We start from the raw sequence: 18,756 nt of genomic DNA on the forward strand, positions 1-18,756 counted from the left end.
CAACATTTGGGTCACGTTGATTGTAATTGAATTCCTGAAGAAATATTCTCCAATGATGGAGGAGTCAGAGTTAGGCACCAGCCTATTATGCTGGCATAATTTTGAGCATAATAGGTACCTGAAAGCATCAAGCATAATGCTAGCATAATAATTGTCATACTGTAAGCAAAAATGCATGCCATAGATAAACGTTGACATACAATAATAGAATGCCACTGATATGGCATTAAATAGTTATCTGACATCACTGTTATTATAGTTTACAATGCAGCCAAATGCTTATGCACAACAAGTATTTTTTACATTTAACTAGTTGTTCATAAGCCAACGTTTATTATTATCCATAGAAAGTAACAAAACATGGGAGCTGTGGCAAAAATTTTGAGCATAATTATGAGCATAATAGGCAAATTTTTTGAGCAATGCAGCATAGCATAATAGGCAAAATTAAAAGCATAATAGGCTGGTGCCTAGTCAGAGTTGGTTATCATAAAGGCTGAGCAATGGTTTGGTAAACAAGTGTTACCTTCTGATGTAAACCTTGTAGTACTGAAGGATAGTGCCAGTAAAGTAGTTCAAAATACGCAATTTTGTGTACTTGCAAATATGTAGATTAATTATTGCATGAATTTTAATACTGTACTTTTGCTGTGGTTTTTCCATCTGAAAAGCAGATATGCTTGATCTCAAAATTTCACAATTGTAAGTAACTGCTTTTATTACTGTAACAATAAGTGTAAGCTTCCTAGGGAAACTTTCTTTTGTGACTGTACATACCAAGCCTATCTATCTTACAATTTCAGATTTGCATAAATTTTCTTCTGAGAATCATGTCCGCCCTCTATAATAGTGAAGACAAAATATATGACGCATAGAAATTGGGTGACGTACATGGCCAGGAGTGCAAAAAGCAGTGTAAGGTGATGTCATTGGGTTCCCAATGTGGCCAAGCTTGCTCCATATGCCTTGTGAAATATATTGTGTGCACTGGCTTGGTGACCATGCAAATGTGGTACGTATATAATATGTTTGCAGTATACATTTTGCACACTCTTCACTGTGATGTGCACAGCTAGCTAACTTTTATGCAATCATTTTATGTAGTTCTACTTGTTTGTTTACTTTTTTAAATAACATTTTTATATCCATATCAAAAGAAAGAATGGTACCAGGCATGCCATAAAATTAATTTTGTGTCTGAATGTGCACCCCAGATATCAACTACTGAAAACTGATTAATGATTTTGAAGGGAAGCTACATCAGTTCAAAGAACTGCTTTTCAGCAGTGCCCTATGAAATTACAAAAAAAATTTTTTTTATTATCTACTAACAAAACAATGAAGCTTTGAAATTTGACACACGATCATTGCCACACAAATTAGGGCTAAACTGTTCCATATAAGTACTCTGCAGTAGTGCAGTGGCCCTTATGCTTCCTCTTCAGCTATGTTTTGTCCATTACACAGCATTAAAAATGAAGAACAGTACGAGAAGTGTCTCTACAATCACCATGGAAATACAGGCGATAAAAGAATAGCTACCACCACAGCCACAGGGAAGCCATATCATGTTACTACAAATCAACACCTTGAGTTGTCAGTAAAAGAACTGGAGGACAAAGATAAGTCCATAATGCGTGAATTGTACATACTGTGGTCAGTTGGTGAAAAGGCACGTCTGGTGATGTCTCGGCATGAAGCGACGTCAAAATCAAGCTCGTAGCCTTATGCATTGTTAAGTTATGAAGGAATCAGTCAGTTAGTTAGTAGAAATTCTTTTATAGAAACTTGTTGGAAAGATTTGGGGTCGTTCTGGAGGTATTTGTGGGCTCAGTTATGCTTAACCAATACTGCCAAGCTGGTTTGAAGGAAAACCGAGGCCATTTTTTGGGTTATTTTGATGGGCAAGAAAACCCAAACCCTAATGAGTTGAAAAGTGAACCTGCACTTACCACACAAAGGTGCCTTATATACTATAAAATTCATTTTAATTTGCATCTGAACACATATGCAACATCATTTGCATGTTGACTATTATGGTTCACAAACAGATGCTCACACATTACAGTACGATTATAGCTATTAGAATATAATTAAAGAACCTTGCTTGCATTGAGCCTTGCCATTGTGTTAAAAGTTTGGATCAAACCACATAAAAGGATTGTGTACCTTTAGGAACATGTGCATATTTTTCTTTGCTAAACCACATCATATTAGTAGCTACCATGTTGCATGCATATTATACATGTGAGTGAGTCTATGACTCTACGTACTGTATGTAGTGCCTTTCAAAGTCCCTTACTGTATTGATGCATCGAGTCTGCTTGTAAATTTTACAATTTGTAAACTAGAAATTTTACAATTAGCAAAACCAAGAACTTTTTGTCCTCCAATGATTTCCAGTTCATTACAGTTAGATAAAGCAATCAATTGGATGAGCCTACATGATTTACAATCCCATACAGTATCCACCACATTGGCAATGATGGATATGAGAACACTATTATTATTAAAGGTATATACATGGAATTTACAATTCACTAGAATACACTTGATGATGATGATGAGTGATGTAAAACTGTTCACATCTATCACTCTGGATCATGATGGTGTACACGAAGGATAATCATAACATCGAAAATTTAGCTCAGTCTTGCAAGTAAAATCTGTGCACTGCATGAAAACAGCATAAAGTACAACTAGACATGTTTCATCTTCAATCCCACTTACTTGGTTAGCTGCATTTCTTTCAACACAGTTAGCCCACCGCCGAAGACATTTCTCCTTTATACCATTTCTACATACCCTACAATTGGATGGTGTAGTTAATTGTGTCTCAGAGTAGTAGCACGCATGACAGAAGGTAGTGCTGCAGTCATCTGGACAAGAACGTACATCCGGACTAAAGCAAAGAAAATTTATAAACCCTACTTAGGTTGGGGTATGTGTTTACCGGCTACATAGACTATTGCTGTTTCCTAGTCGGCTGCAGAAATCATGTGTACAATTTGGTGGACATGCTGTGAATTAAAAATTCCATAATAATGTTACTGGAATACACTTCTTAACATACTGCACTTGTCTCGCAGCACACACTTGTTTATCTTCTCATCCAATACTGTACCACTGCTACACTGACATCTACGTACTCCACCACAAGGTAGAGTAAATTCTGGTGGTAGCTGAGCACATGTTTCAGGGCACTGAGGACTTTCTGTAAATACCTGACCTTCTATTGGGCACTTGTGAACTAAAAATAAATAATGTATACCAAAACACAATCATGAAATGTGACTGGATTTTGGAAAATCAGCCTTAATGTCACATTAAATTTTTACAACTCAAATATTTATGATCAAAATGAGTTGTTCTAAACTACCAAAACTACCAATCAGCTTTATGAATTACAATGAATTCTGTGAAATATTTTAACAGGTGCACAAGTGCTTTAGTGGTGACACAGCAAAGTATAGATTTTGATTTTTCAAAATCCGGTCACAAATGTTTTATGTATATTACATAAGCTTATGTAGACATTGTTAATAGCAACATTAATTTTATGGTGTTTGTAGCTACTACAAAACAATGGCATGCTATAACAAATACTTATACCACAAAAGGCTTATTACAATGCTATAGATCACATAATAATCCCAAATATTTTGACTAACGGGTGAAAATTATGCCACATGACCAACATATTTAGACATCAACAATTCTCAAGAAAAGTAGAATAATCTATGCCTTTACAATAACTCTAGAAATATGTTGACTTACATTCACATACGGGAACTGATCCACTCCACAAACCATTTCTCTGACATCTTCTGGTACTGTCTCCCTTAAGCTCGTAGTTTTCATCACAAATATAGATGGCTTCATCACCAATCATTGTAGTACTATATCTAGCTCTTCCGTTTTTAGGTTCATCAGGTATTCCACAACCTAAAATAGGCATACTAGCATGTGTATGTGCGTATGTGTGTATAGGTTGGTTAGAACTGTTCAATTATATTAATCACAAAAATTGAAATAATCGATTAATTAAAAATAGTACATTCTCCTTATAACCTACTGTCAAGAGCCATATTAATAATCATTATTCTAATTGCTATCATGATGATCGTGATTATTTTGTTGGCAATAATCGATGTTGTCTAATTTTCAATAAGTATATGTTAAAGCATAGCCGCGAGTGCTACATGAAAAATAAAGTACAAAGCGCGCGGCCGAGTACTTTATTTTTCATATAGCACGAGCAAGGCTATGCTTTAAATGATTTATGGAACTTTCTACTCGTGTAGCTTCACCATACACTAGAACTCGTAATTAACACGCATTGCACGAACTATTAGCAGCCTGAACACACACAAACCAGTTTAACAAAGTAACACACGTGTAGTTCACCATGGTTTGGCATGATAGACGTTCATTGCATCTTTTGGCAGGTTTTGCTCGCAACCCACAATCGATTCTATTGTGAGTCACATGGTAAAGTATTTCCATGATATCTCCAGGACTTGTCCATTTACATTAACAAACGTAACAGCAATGTTACCTTCTCCCACCCATCATCGAAGCATTTAGGTATGTCTATAAAAGCAATCCAGTTGTAGAACTCGTATTGGCTGGGGTGATTGATCACTCAGTGCGGCAAGGCTATCAGCCTTCACCGGCTTGGGTGATTAGTCGTACTGCCGTGAGCCCCTTAGGCTATTAGCCTACACTAAGGCACGTGGGCAACTGTGCTTTATTGCACCGCAAAAAGTGCTTTATTCGTTCAATAAAGCACTCTTTGCAGCACAATAAAGCACTCTTTGTGGTCGATGAAGCAGTTGGCCGGCTGAGAGTGTACTTTATGAAATTTAAAGTACACTTTTCCCTTTGATCTCACCCATGTAAAGTTCTAATTATCATGTAATAATCATCATAATTTTCAGAATAATCATTCATCTTAATTTTTTAGTGTCTTTGTTACAGTGGTTCAGTGGACAATAATCGTGATAATTGTGATAATAGCGATAATAGCTCATGGTAATAATTCTATAGCAGAAATGTCAACATTGCTCATCCTTAGTGACCATACATAATGCTTCGTGTGAATCATGTTATCATTTGATTGTTCTATTAGAGTATTTGAGTGACTGTTCTAATAAAATATACCGATCTTTTAATGGCACTTTAGTCTCACCCAGATCTTAGATGCACAGAGGTAGGGCTGGCTGCAGATGAGACTACCAAAGCATTGAAAAATCGGTAATCCTGAGGTAAGGATTTGTCCAAACCATTTAAACACCCAGGTTTCACTGTACCACAATTGGATTTCTGAAAGCTTCATGAAATAGCTAATTGGTAACATGTAGTCACCCACTACAATATGTAGCTGTGGCCATACAACTACACATAAACATGGCTACTATTGATAGGCAGATAACACACACGTACGCACCTTCATCATCATCATTTATTTCTATTTCTGCAGAACTTGGATTACCAATTGAAATATGTTGGTTAGATTCCATTGATACTTTGAAAGATTCTGTTCTCTCTGGTACATTATCATTAGTTATTCTTTGACGGTAGCACTCTCTCGATCGCCGTGTAAATGTTACGGAGCCTTGCTTAGGATCAAAGTCACTCCGAGCTAGCAATAAATACATTTCAAATCAAGTACATGAAATTCATTCTCAACTACCTTCAGCTGAGCCTGTTTCCTCTGGCCTCAAATTGACAGTAACAGGGATATCGTTTTGGCCATTTTTTGAGAGACAAATTCTTATATTCTTGTCTGATTCACCTACTTCGTATGATGACTTGCGAAACGACACTATAATAACTGTAAATATATAAATTATAATTGTAAACTCATTTGCCACAAATTCAACTTAGTTATAAATAATGAGTAGATCTGCAGAAACTAAATTTGTAACTGAAAGCAATGATTATAAGATAACACCTACCACAGCTTGTTGTTACATCTTTACACTAGCAGTTTCTGTTCCATTCATAATTGGATCTAAAATCTTTACATGATAGACTGGCTTGAGAATATTGAATTACCATAAAAGTCTCTCTATGGAGTTGAGCAAGTAGATAAAAGTGTTTTATACCATGAGTAGCTCCAGAGATATGTACTTGTTTTGATCATGACTGTATTACTATTATGAATGCTAATAAAGCCAATCTTTTTGCAAATACAGAAATCAAAAATTCGTTTTAAAAATGCTAATATGGTTGTAGACTCCCAAATACTGTGCAAGCAGTCATTGGTATAAAAGTAAACGGGAGGGAAATTAAGTCCTCCACTTTATAAGCCATTGAACATTTGTGTGCTTTCCTGTGGCAACTGATCAAACACAACACATTTAACATTAACAATATTCCATGTAGAAAACATTGCCAATTTTGTTGCAAATCCAGTAATCTACCAGAAATTGTGTACACCCAATATGATAATAGAAGTGGTATACCAGCCAATTCAAATAAAAAGCTCTTTATCATTACTACATAATACTACAAATACGTTAACAGTTTATGAGCAGCAAACCACAACTGAATCTTACACTAAAATACAGCCATAACAGTGTATAGTAAACATTGCAAATACTGCATGTTTATGTAGCAATAACAAATTAAAATGAACAAATGCTCTCCTAACTCACCATCATCATTGCCAATAATCACAGTTGCTTGTCCTGAACTTCCTATAGTAGCTCCATTTCCTTGAGCTTGTAGGACTACATCAAATCTTTCATCTTTCTCTACTGCATTATCATCAATAATTGGAATAGATACAAGAGCACTAGTGTCTCCAGGTGAGATAGTAATTGTAATAGGAGTATCAACAAAGTCAGACTCTAATGTACGTGTAGAACAGCTAACACGCAAGACAATATAGTGAAATTAACTCTTACTAGAAGCATCCACTGGTGATTGTTCTTGTGGTACTACTACAACAGTGACACTAATACAACTTGGTTGATCAAGTGAAATAGTGAGATTGACAACACTAGCATTCTCATCAACTATGTGTAGGATGTCCTCAAATGTAATTTCAGTTCCTATGAAATGAAATGTTTATATAGGCAATGCAGTAACTATACAAGCATAAAACTTGTAATTTTTATTACACTACAACAGTGAAAACAACGAGTGATAATAATCAAAAGAATACATTTACTTTAGCTACACTGTAAAAGTAACTTGAATAGGGAATCAGATTTCACCCTTTTATGACTTCAGGATCTATAGTTGGTATTGCATATACTATCAATATTAAATTGACAAGTGTAAAGAAAATTAGGACAAGCTAGCAGGAATCATACAATAAACAATGCTTAAACAAAGGGATCAAAAGACTCATAAAATTCCCACACTTTTGTAACATAATTCTGACCAACAGTGAACTTCTATAACACTACACCAAAGGAACAAATAATGGTGTCACGTGCATGAGGCTCTCGTTGTATGATGAAACACATGTCCCTACAACACTTACTTTTTGACCATGTTATACTGATATACACGGAGAATGATATGTCAAGCATCAATCTGCTTACATTGAGCTTGGTGTGAAAATCATGGTCAATTTCCTTTCGTTCTCATGTGATATGTAGCTAAACAGACATGAAGCCATGAATGCATTACCACTTGAGATGTCAGCAAGAGAAATGGAACACAAATGAGGATAATGGTAAGTCCATGATGTGTGCACATTGTATGTACTGCAATATAATTACAAGTAATGCACGGTAGGGATATAACACTTCTTATTGTTTTACTGTGATTTAATATCATGCTCTACTTCAGCTTGTTTCAGTACTTTTTATCGATGTGCTATGGTCCCTACTCTAGTTGAAAATTCCAATTTTTTCGTGTACTTGTTTGTTAACATTTTTTGCAAATAATTGTATTATGACTGGTGAACCCACACATATTGCATCTGAAAAGGCACCGTGCATCCCAGCTATATCAATTATCGTCTGAAAAGTTAAGTATCCATTATGCTTCGTTGTCAGCTATATTCAACCCATTATACAGCATTTCAAATCAAGAGCTGTTCGAAAAGCACCTCTGCAATCCTTGAATACCGAAAGAAAGAAATGGTGCCACGCACCCCAATGATAGTAGTTATCATCTGAAAAGTGAAGTAGGCAGTATGAATCAAGAACTGTTTGAAAAGCACCTCTGCAATCAAAATAGCCACTATGAAAAATACGAACGATTTCCATTATGAAGGGAAGCCATCACATGCTACCGTCAAATCGACACCTTTCGCTGTCAGCAAAGATGAATGGGACACAAAGAAGGACACTGGTAAGTCCATGAAAAATGCATTGTACATACTGCAGTATACCAAAAGGCACCTGTCGGGCCGAAGTGATGTCTAACAGTGAAAAAATCTGGCCCATAGCCTTAGCCGTTATCAAGTTATTCTTGTCTGAAGGCATCAGTCAGTTACTGAGTTATTCAGTCAGTAGAAAATTCCATTGAATTAAAAAAATTAAAATTCCATAGCAACTTGTTGAAAGCATTTTGGGTTGATCTGAAAGCTTGTTTGGGCTTAGGTTTACCTAACCAATACTGCCTCATCATCGTCTGGGAAAATTGAAGCTGGTTTTTGGGTGATGTTATTTTCATGGGCCATGCCTACTCCTTTGTGGTCCCTACTATACAGTTACTATTGTACTGTATGATGCTAAAGGCACCTGTTGGGCTGGAAACGACATCTACATAACAGTGAAAAATCACAATACTATTGTTTTGTTTTTTTTGGTAATATCACATACATTACATATATAATTTAGTAAATATTTTGCATTTCATAAATTTGATAATTGATTAATCACATTGCTGTGCAAACAAACCATTCCAAACCAAAAATCAGACGCAAAGTTGCTTTTAGCAGAAAACATTGCCTTTTCAGATGCATAGGAATAGGCAGACATATGTAGAAACGTGCATAGTATTACGATACTAAACTCACTGATACAATCTGGCACTGATCCTGACCACATTCCAGTTGATAAACAAGTTCTGTTCTCATCTCCACAAAGAACAAATCCAGAATCACAACTATACACAACTGTGGAGCCTTCAGTTGTTATTGCATCACTGACACCACCATTGCTTGGAGTATCAGGTTCACCACAATCCACAACTAAAACAGAATAGAAAATTAACAAATGACTACATGTGAAGAACAATACATCACAAACTAATATTGTTCAATTTCCAGTGAAAGTATAGTTTGTAGTAATGTAAAAAATAGACTGCTGGTTTGATAGTCCATATATAAGCACTGAATCAGATCTATTATTTTGCAGCAAGTACACATTAGGCCGTGTTTAAATATTTATAAATGAATGTGAATCATTGCCACGTTTATATTATTACCAGAACTCAACGATTACGAACTTGAAATAATAGAATGACATGCCATTGTAATTAAGACAAAGCACAATACAGCCCCAAGCCAACTTCATGTGGCTAGATTTCACCATGTCCACATTAATATTAATCAAGGTGTTAAATGACTCATACAGTTTGCCATGTACACAGCCTGGGAAAGCAGCAAATGATACTAAACTGTACACATCTACATTGTTTATGGCATAACTTTGAACTCCTACAATATCACATGGTCTGTGCTGATATTGTAATAAAAGCAGCTATTTAAATATGTGTCATGCATTAACCCACCATCATCATTAACAATGACCGCTACTGCTTGTCCCGGAGTTCCTACAGTAATTCCATTTCCTTGAGGTTGTAGCACTACAACAAATCTTTCTTCTCTCTCTACTAGGTTATCATCAATAATTGGAATGGACACAACAGCACTAGTATCTCCAGGTGAGATGGTAATTGTAATATTTGCATCAACAAAGTCAGATGCTAATGAGGAAACATGTAGCAAGTACATAAGAGTATATAATATTATGGATACAGGATATGGCATGCCAGCATATTCACTTCGGGAACTTTTGATTTGCATGGCTAGATGTAAACGTCCTGTACTAAATACCATAATTTGCTTTTCTATTAAAAAACAATTTTTGTAACTAAAAATTATATGAAACATTTCTTGAACAAAAAAATTTGCCAAAGATTGAGATACTCCAATAGAACAGTCAGTGATGTAAATCATCCGAAATATTTATCATCAAAATATTTTTACATCACAATTTATTTCCCAAAAAAGTGAATCATGGTATGGCAAATTGTAGTCGATATACCGATACTGCTACTTAAATTTGTGTTTAGTGACATGAGACCAAAATTCATTGTGTTTTGACACTTACATGCTACAATTGGTTTTCACCACAATCAACATGTGTCAATTGCCACTATAAAAAAATTGTTTTTCATTTACTATAAACAATGAAAGTTTCACGTAACTAAAGTTTGGTGAATTTGTCAAATCAAGGAAATTTGCTAAACTTTATTTGTTTATAGCAATAATTTATATTGTTCAATATTAGCTGTATGGTAAATTCACTAAACTATTTCCCACCAATCTGTTTGCATGCTGATTTACCAAACTTATGTCATACTAAACTTTGAGCATCAATTGCACAATAAAAAATTATTTGCATGGAAAACTGTACTCATTTGGGGATACTACTGTACTTATGAATTTCTGAAACTAGTTATAGGCAAAATTTGGTCAAGTTAAGATGGAAAAGCCAAAAGATAAAGCTATTTACCAGAGAAAGTGTACAGTGGAATCTTAGTTACCAGGACTCCACTTATCCGGATTCTTAGTTAATTGAACTACGGAAACGACTGCTCTATTAGAGTGTTGACTGTTCTATTAGGGTAGTTGAATTTTTGCCAATGTTCTTTATGCTATTTTACTTCAAAGATACGGACTTTTCAGACTTATGGACCACCCCTGGTCCTAAGAGGCTCAGATAACTGAGGTTCCACTGTACTCAGCATTTCTACGGTATGCAGAGAATATCACCCAACATGCAAAAAGTTCATCTACTTTACATAAAAATCAATTCAAATTATTGTCTAAATTACAAGACACCATTTTGGCTGCATGGGTTCACCAAACATGGAAGTATGCACACCATATCCATGACTATGATAAGATTACAGAGAATCAGAAGTTACAGTAACTCTCACTAGAAGCATCCACTGGTGATTGTTCTTGTGGTACTACCACAACAGTGACACTAACACAACTTGGTTGATCAAGTGAAATAGTGAGGTTAACAAAACCATCACCCTCTTTTACTATGTATAAGATGTTTCCAAAGGTAACTTCAGCTCCTTTGAAATGAAATATTTAAACATGAACATATCATTTATACATACTCACTGATACAATCTGGTACTGATCCTGACCACATTCCAGTTGATAAACAAGTTCTATTCTCATCTCCACAAAGAACAAATCCAGGATCACAACTGTACACAATTGTGGAGCCTTCAGTTGTTATTGTATAACTGACACCACCATTGCTTGGAGTATCAGGTTTTTCACAGTCAACACCTGAAAGATAGATACACATGTATGCATTCAATTTCACAATCTTTAATGCCATTAGCATGATGATACTATTCAAACTATGATTAAAAATTAATTAAGGGTTTAAATCTAACTAACAGTTCTAACAGTTGAATTTTTGTGTCATTTTTTGTAAAATTAATGATATCAGGCATTCTTCAATTTTGGTTGTTGAGCGCAGCATTAAGGGTTTCTGTCAATTTACCCCTTTTAATTTGATGTACTAATAATATGTTTAGGGCTTTTACACAAGAATTGGAGGTTAAATCCTTTACAAAAGTTAAGAGGTGCTTAGTTGTCTGGAGGGAAGGTTTGTGAGAAATGCATGTAAAATCAGTGCTTAACTTACAGTATAATGTTACGGTTAATTGATTTAAGTGATCTAGCTTTATCAGAATGGTTGTGTGAGATTTGAGTTTCCTCTATATTCTAGCCACTACTCTCATTCATAGATAATATAGTAAGTATACAATGGGGATTAGCAATGGTGATGTCACTATGGACAATCCTTGTTATGGGTCCAGACCTTAAGTCTTGCTAACTCTACTTTGGTTCTTTGTAAATTTGGAGATTACCAGATGGATATACCTCAAAGGATATACCTCAAACTTGGCTTTACCCAGCAGCTTCCACACCAAAACAGATTCATTTATGGGTGGGGCAACTGAAAGCAAAATTGCATGGCATAGCTTTTGTGTATTGTGCACTTGTCTGTTGAGCAACTACACATACCTTCTCTCCTATGTCACATAACTATTGTGTGTTCATGTCTTGTATAAACTAGTGCTGAAACGATTATTCGGTTATTTGACTATTCAGTCAGCATGACACTATTCGATTCGTTAACACACTATTCGAATAATCATTAGCATTTGTACTCTGTAATCAGATAGAAAAGCCAGCCTTGAAACTTAAGATAGTGAATGAAGTGATGTATCTATGTTTAAAAATTCTATTTTAGAAAAGATAGATATAGCTCTTAGGCTTTAGACTGTACCTTGCTCCCTAACAAAAGGTTTCAGTACTTATTCTATACTGAGAAGTATAAACTTAAAGAATAATCGAGTTCACTACTATTCAAATGGTAAGAATTGCTATTCGTTTCAGCACTATATAGTATAAATTCACCATCATCATCATCAACAATGATCACTTCTGCTTGTCCTGGATTTCCTATAGTAATTCCATTTCCTTGAGTTTGTAGGACTACATCAAACACCTCATCTTTTTCTAATAGTTTGTCATCAATGATTGGAATGGATACAAGAGCACTAGTGTCTCCAGGTGAGATGGCAATTGTAATAGGAGTATCAACAAAGTCAGACTCTAATGTGATAACAGTTAGTATAACAGTTTAGCGATATCAACTCTCACTAGAAGCATCCACTGGTGATTGTTCTTGTGGTACTACCACAACAGTGACACTAACACAACTTGGTTGATCAAGTGAAATAGTGATGTCAGCAAAGCCATCATCCTCTTTAGCTGTGTATGAGGTGTGCTCAACGGTAACTTCAGCTCCTATGAAATGAAAAATCTTAAACATCAACATATCATCTATGTACTCACTGATACAATCTGGTACTGATCCTGACCAAAAACCAGTGAATCCTGACAAAAAGCCAGATATGGGAAGTGATAAACAAGTTCTATTCTCATCTCCACAAAGAACAAATCCAGGATCACAACTGTACATAACTGTGGAGCCTTCAGTCGTCATTGTATAATTGACACCTCCATTGCTTGGAGTATCAGGTTCTCCACAATTCACACCTGAAGAGGAAAATAAGACATGCACAGTACATATATATACAAGCAATTATAATGACAAGCACATGGCATCGTGGGGAAGAGGTTTAGTTAAAAGAGTTGTGAAATCCACCATGAAATGGCTATAATGATGTTAGCAATAAAAATCAAATAATGATATCACATGTACCCTGTCATTATCAAAATTGAATGACATTGTGGCCATTTATTGATGGCTACTGCATCTTGTATAACATATCTTATATTTAGATATTAAGTATGTGTTACACACATATTTGTTATCACCTAACCTAGCAACATTCAACTGGTATTGATTCATGCATGTGAGTGCACTCAATCAAGGCAAATAATGATTAATCACATTATGATGCAGAGGTACCAGAAGGTGGGGACTCAGGAGGCTTGACCATCCCACTCCCAAAGATATTCTCAGAAAGGTCAAGACACTATACAGTCATGTACTCTGATGGAGCAGTCAGGCACTATGTTTTGAAATTGAATCTAAAAGTAAAATGTTCCACACAAGTATGCTTCCTAGCTACTGATGCACTTTAGCAATGTCCTTAAGTCCCGGCCCCAACATTTCAGTGTTTCCTCTACGTCTGTTACATAACCAACAAACTAAAGTAATGTCATCAATAGTGACGTGTATGTTCAGTGCCTTGTGGTGCTTATGCTGTCCTGGCATGCTGCACAATAATTCTTTCCTTTAAAGTGGCTGTGTATCAAATATTTTAATCTCAGTGGATGTTGACTTTATTGTCATAAAGAGTACAAAAGGCAAACAATGCCACAATGTCAGTGAAGTAGCACAATTTTGCATGGTGTATATCATTCTGCATGTGTGTGTAGTGTTTTTGGACAGTTTCATTTTGATTCTCTAATGCTATTTATCGGCTTCAACATAAATTCTGTTATTTGAGAGAAATATTACAATGCAAAACTTTATACTACTGTAAAGGCTTTAGTATCATTCCCCACTGGAGCTAAACTTCTGCTCTTTACAACAGGCAGATAAATATACTAAGGTAATAATTGATTAAGTAATGTCATCTGAGATAAGTAAACAGCACAAGCCAGAAACATTAAAGCACTCCACAATACCTTGAGTTAATTTAAATTGACTAGAGGAATAAATCATAAACTGCCATTCTGGTGCCATATGAAATTGTTAATATGCAGAGTGTTTCAACAACCACACTTAATTATGGATCAATGTTCAGTTGCTTACCTTGTTCCTTGGTTCTATTATCTATGCACAACCTGTTTATTTGAAAATATGCATGGCCACTCCATATACGTACAAACCAACTTTGTGAAGTATTTGTTCTAGTGCCTTAGTGATGTAGTGGGGATTCATGCTGATTGAGAGCAAATGGCATGTCACAATCAAATGGAAATAGAACCAATCAGACTCTCAAGATTTAACATGCTACTATGTTTCTCTAACCCATTTTACTAACTGTACTACTAAAATAGATAACTGCCCAGCCCTATTAAAATAATTCGAAGGGTAACCTTGTTCCATATGCTTGGTTTTGCATATGCGCAGTTGCATTTTTCAGTTATTTACAAATACTGTATATTAATATGTTAAGTGCCCAGCTACCTTCATGACACACGATTGTATGCGTTGACATGTCTTGAATAAACTCACCATCATCATCAACAATCATCACTTCTGCTTGTCCTGGACTTCCTATAGTAACTCCATTTCCTTGAGGTTGTAGGACTACATCAAACACCTCATTTCTCTCTACTATTTCGTCATCAATGATTGAAATAAATACAAGAGCACTAGTGTCTCCAGGTGAGATGGTAATTGTAATAGGAGTATCAACAAAGTCAGACTCTAAAGTGTTTATACTACTATATAAATGAAAGACCATAAATAATTCTCACTAGAAGCGTCCACTGGTGATTGTTCTTGTGGTACTACCACAACAGTGACATTGACACAACTTGGTTGATGAAGTAAAATAATGATGCCAGTAAAACTATCATTCTCTCTAAATATATAAGAGGTACGCCCAAAGGTAACTTCAGTCCCTACAAATAAACATTAACATTGAACATCTACTGGCATATCATCTATGTACTCACTGATACAATCTGGCACTGATCCTGACCACATTCCAGTTGATAAACAAGTTCTATTTTCATCTCCACAAAGAACAAATCCAGGATCACAACTGTACACAACTGTGGAGCCTTCAGTTGTTATTGTATAACTGACACCACCATTGCTTGGCGTATCAGGTTCTCCACAGTTGACTAAAGGTGAACACAAGTGTGAATTCAATTTCTTTTATACAGTGCCACAAAGAATCATCAGAGTGAGTCATTAGGCTCAGTCAGCCTCAATGTGTAGGATGGACTGAATGCTGCTGAAGGAAGTTGTTCTAGAGGGATCTGGGAAAATGCTACCCTAACATTTTGAAATGGCTTCTGGAGGCAATTTTAGTCTCTAATACTGTAGCTTTCCAAGGTGCTAGTTATTTGATAGTGCCAAGTCAGGCAATGCTGGAGAATAAACATGTGAACCTTAAACCTTACGTAATAGCTAGCAAGTGAAACAAATTCAAAGCATAACCAAAGCTGACTTCAATGATGATCACTTTTAGAGGCACCTAATATGGATGGTATTGACATGAATGCCATATTCTGGGTGAAAGACAAGATACAGTAATTGGTTTTTCTATCAATTTTTGCTGCTAAGTACTGCATGCTCATTATATTCAACTATTGTGATTTTTTAAAAAATCAGTCAAAAGGTGGTAGCACTCTTGCCTCACTTGTTGCACCTACCCTGACTCCCTTGATTCCACACATGATAACGGCTTTACAGAAAAGATTTTGTGTAGTATAAGAATACAACACTAACTACAACTTATTATCATTTTAGTCTTCAGGAGCGCATAAGCACCAGGAAGACCGATGAGCTTCTGATGTTTGGCACACATACCTTTGATGTAGCATCTTCTATCTACAGTAGGTTGCAAAATAAAGTTTACGTTTCGTAATTGTAATTACGGTGTGATTACTAAGTAATTACCATGTTTGTACTGTAATTACATTTTGACCGTAATCCGTAATTATGCAAAAAAAAGTAGTTTTTCACCAGCCATATATACAATATACTCATAGTTACCAATAGAGCATAATTCGTAATTACGCTTTGTAATTATGCTACTACAGCGTAATTAAAATTATGAAACGTTAACTTTTTTCTGCAGCCTACTGTAAGTATACTGTAAGTAAATTGTTTTATGCTAAAGGCAGCCAGTATATGAGAAATGAAGGTCTCTATTACAATGGCTAACTGTGTTCTGAGATGGCTTATTCGTGCCAGTTCAAGTAGGGATGTAGCAAGTTTCCAAAGGTACTATAATTTCACAGGCTATGTGAGCATTTAATGATGCAGTTAGCCTATTAAGCTATCCACTAGAAACAGCATTTTTTTGGATTGAAAAGGCACACGATCCATCTGTATGCACACAAAATAAAAGTAGTCATGAGACAGATTTTAGTAAGAAAACACAACAGATAAACCATTAACCAGTCGGTAATATAAGATACCTGTCTGTCATTTAGAGTGATTTACTGTTCTACTGGAGTGGTTAACTTCTCTTAATGTACCTCAAAACTTGGTGCAAGTTTTGAGAAATAAAAGACAGTGGGAAAAAATGGGGTAGGTCCTTGCTTCCACCACCTCTGCACTGATATATTTAGACTCAAAGTCTTTTATTAAAAGGCTTTCATTAGCTTTCACTTGCTGGACCATTTGCTTTTTTCTTTGGTGGATGGCTTCAGTCAGACAAGACGTGTTTGCTGAGTAAGTAAATATAGCCACACATACACTTACCAACATCATTATCATCAATGATCACATTTGCACGTTCAAAATCTCCTATAGTAACTTCATTTCCTTGAAGTTGTAGGACTACATCAAACACCTCATTTCTCTCTACTAGGTTATCGTCAATGATTGGAATGGACACAACAGCACTAGTGTCTCCAGGTGAGATGGTATTTGTAATAGGAGTATCAACAAAGTCAGACTCTAATGTGATAACAGTTTGTACATAACAGTTTAGAGATATCAACTCTCACTAGAAGCATCCACTGGTGATTGTTCTTGTGGTACTACCACAACAGTGACACTAACACAACTTGGTTGATCAAGTGATATAGTGAGGTTAACTACAGCATCCTCTTCTTTAGCTATGTATAAGATGTTCCCAAAAGAAACTTCCACACCTATGAGATAGATTTTATAAACATGAATGTACAGGACACAGACATTTCAGTGTTTCCGTAATATTGCTAATCCTTTATACACTAAACCTTTTTTTGCAAAATGTTAGCAAAACCAAACCACAAAACGTCTGTCCTTTGAAAAATTTTGGTTATATGGTATATAGCTATACTCACTGATACAATCTGGTACTGATCCTGACCACATTCCAGTTGATAAACAAGTTCTATTCTCATCTCCACAAAGAACAAATCCAGGATCACAACTGTACACAATTGTGGAGCCTTCAGTTGTTATTGTATAACTGACACCACCATTGCTTGGAGTATCAGGTTCTCCACAATCAACAACTGAAGGGGATAAGATGAAAATGTGTGTACATTTGATTTGCATGAAATGACTCCTATGTAAGCAAGTACCAAGTAAGAAAAGATTAGGAATTTAAAATTTCAGCAAAAATCACAAAATAAAAGTAGAGAACAAGGGAAATCACTTAAATCTGCTATGCAGACTTATGGAACTTCCCTTCTTCACTACTTTACTGCACCCATACAAGTCTATACACATTTAACTTAATTATAATCTACATCAGTCATGTCTACTGTATGACAGGAAGTTTTGTCAGAAGAAAAAGTCTGACAAAATTGACAAATGTGGGAAAACCAGTCAAATCACTCATGACAACAGATTTGATTTTTTTACCAAGACAAAGCTACTATCAATTTCCAAATCTAAATCAGCTAGATTTGAGTGGTCTACTTTTGCTGGCTGCTTTTCCCAAGCACAGTGGTGATCCGTATGAGCGGTCTGGGGCCCTAATTGGAAATTGGGGGTGGCTGTACAGCTCCGTGGTGCTGAATAAAGACCTGTACTGTAAATGTCTTTTCATTTTAGCCAGTTGTGAGACCTGATTGGCCATTTACTTGGCCTAATTTATCTCTATGCCTTCCTCTTTAAGTTTAAAAACAGCCTCTTACACCTTGTCTTTCCTTTTATCATCTAGTTGAATTTCTTCCTTCTTCATGCAATGAAACCATTTTGAGATATTGAGGAGTTAATTTTTCCTATCAACACTTTCCTTGAGCAGTATATTTAGACACCACAAACATATTGAAGCGCTTACGCTCAATAGATACCTGCAGGTTCAATGCCACGCCTATTAATTAATTATTACGATCTGGTTGATCAATAACAATCGAGCCCTGAG

At 35.7% G+C, this 18,756-nt stretch overlaps 1 protein-coding gene across 3 annotated transcripts in view; it reads right to left on the minus strand.

Annotated features, from left to right (window-relative positions):
* Nucleotides 1–2,488: 2,488 nt before the first annotated feature.
* The window catches only part of LOC136267392 (sushi, von Willebrand factor type A, EGF and pentraxin domain-containing protein 1-like), a 34,316-nt gene continuing 18,048 nt past the window's right edge, over nt 2,489–18,756 (minus strand). For 2 of the 3 annotated variants that reach the window (XM_066062528.1, XM_066062529.1), the window contains 22 exons: nt 17,726–17,899; nt 17,405–17,551; nt 17,157–17,354; nt 15,395–15,565; nt 15,194–15,340; nt 14,949–15,143; nt 13,091–13,294; nt 12,896–13,042; nt 12,650–12,847; nt 11,333–11,506; nt 11,137–11,283; nt 9,703–9,897; nt 8,987–9,160; nt 6,915–7,061; nt 6,663–6,857; nt 5,696–5,836; nt 5,450–5,644; nt 3,778–3,945; nt 3,074–3,250; nt 2,954–3,020; nt 2,731–2,902; nt 2,489–2,673 (listed from right to left, as the gene is read on the minus strand). In XM_066062528.1, the coding sequence (XP_065918600.1) occupies nt 2,602–2,673; nt 2,731–2,902; nt 2,954–3,020; nt 3,074–3,250; nt 3,778–3,945; nt 5,450–5,644; nt 5,696–5,836; nt 6,663–6,857; nt 6,915–7,061; nt 8,987–9,160; nt 9,703–9,897; nt 11,137–11,283; nt 11,333–11,506; nt 12,650–12,847; nt 12,896–13,042; nt 13,091–13,294; nt 14,949–15,143; nt 15,194–15,340; nt 15,395–15,565; nt 17,157–17,354; nt 17,405–17,551; nt 17,726–17,899 (3,605 nt within the window). In that variant the 3' untranslated portion in view covers nt 2,489–2,601. The remainder of the gene's footprint in view (nt 2,674–2,730; nt 2,903–2,953; nt 3,021–3,073; nt 3,251–3,777; nt 3,946–5,449; nt 5,645–5,695; nt 5,837–6,662; nt 6,858–6,914; nt 7,062–8,986; nt 9,161–9,702; nt 9,898–11,136; nt 11,284–11,332; nt 11,507–12,649; nt 12,848–12,895; nt 13,043–13,090; nt 13,295–14,948; nt 15,144–15,193; nt 15,341–15,394; nt 15,566–17,156; nt 17,355–17,404; nt 17,552–17,725; nt 17,900–18,756) is intronic. The other variant, XM_066062530.1, reaches the window with a different exon arrangement.

Source organism: Dysidea avara, chromosome 9 (assembly GCF_963678975.1).
Source record: "Dysidea avara chromosome 9, odDysAvar1.4, whole genome shotgun sequence".
Taxonomy (NCBI): Eukaryota; Metazoa; Porifera; class Demospongiae; order Dictyoceratida; family Dysideidae; genus Dysidea; species Dysidea avara.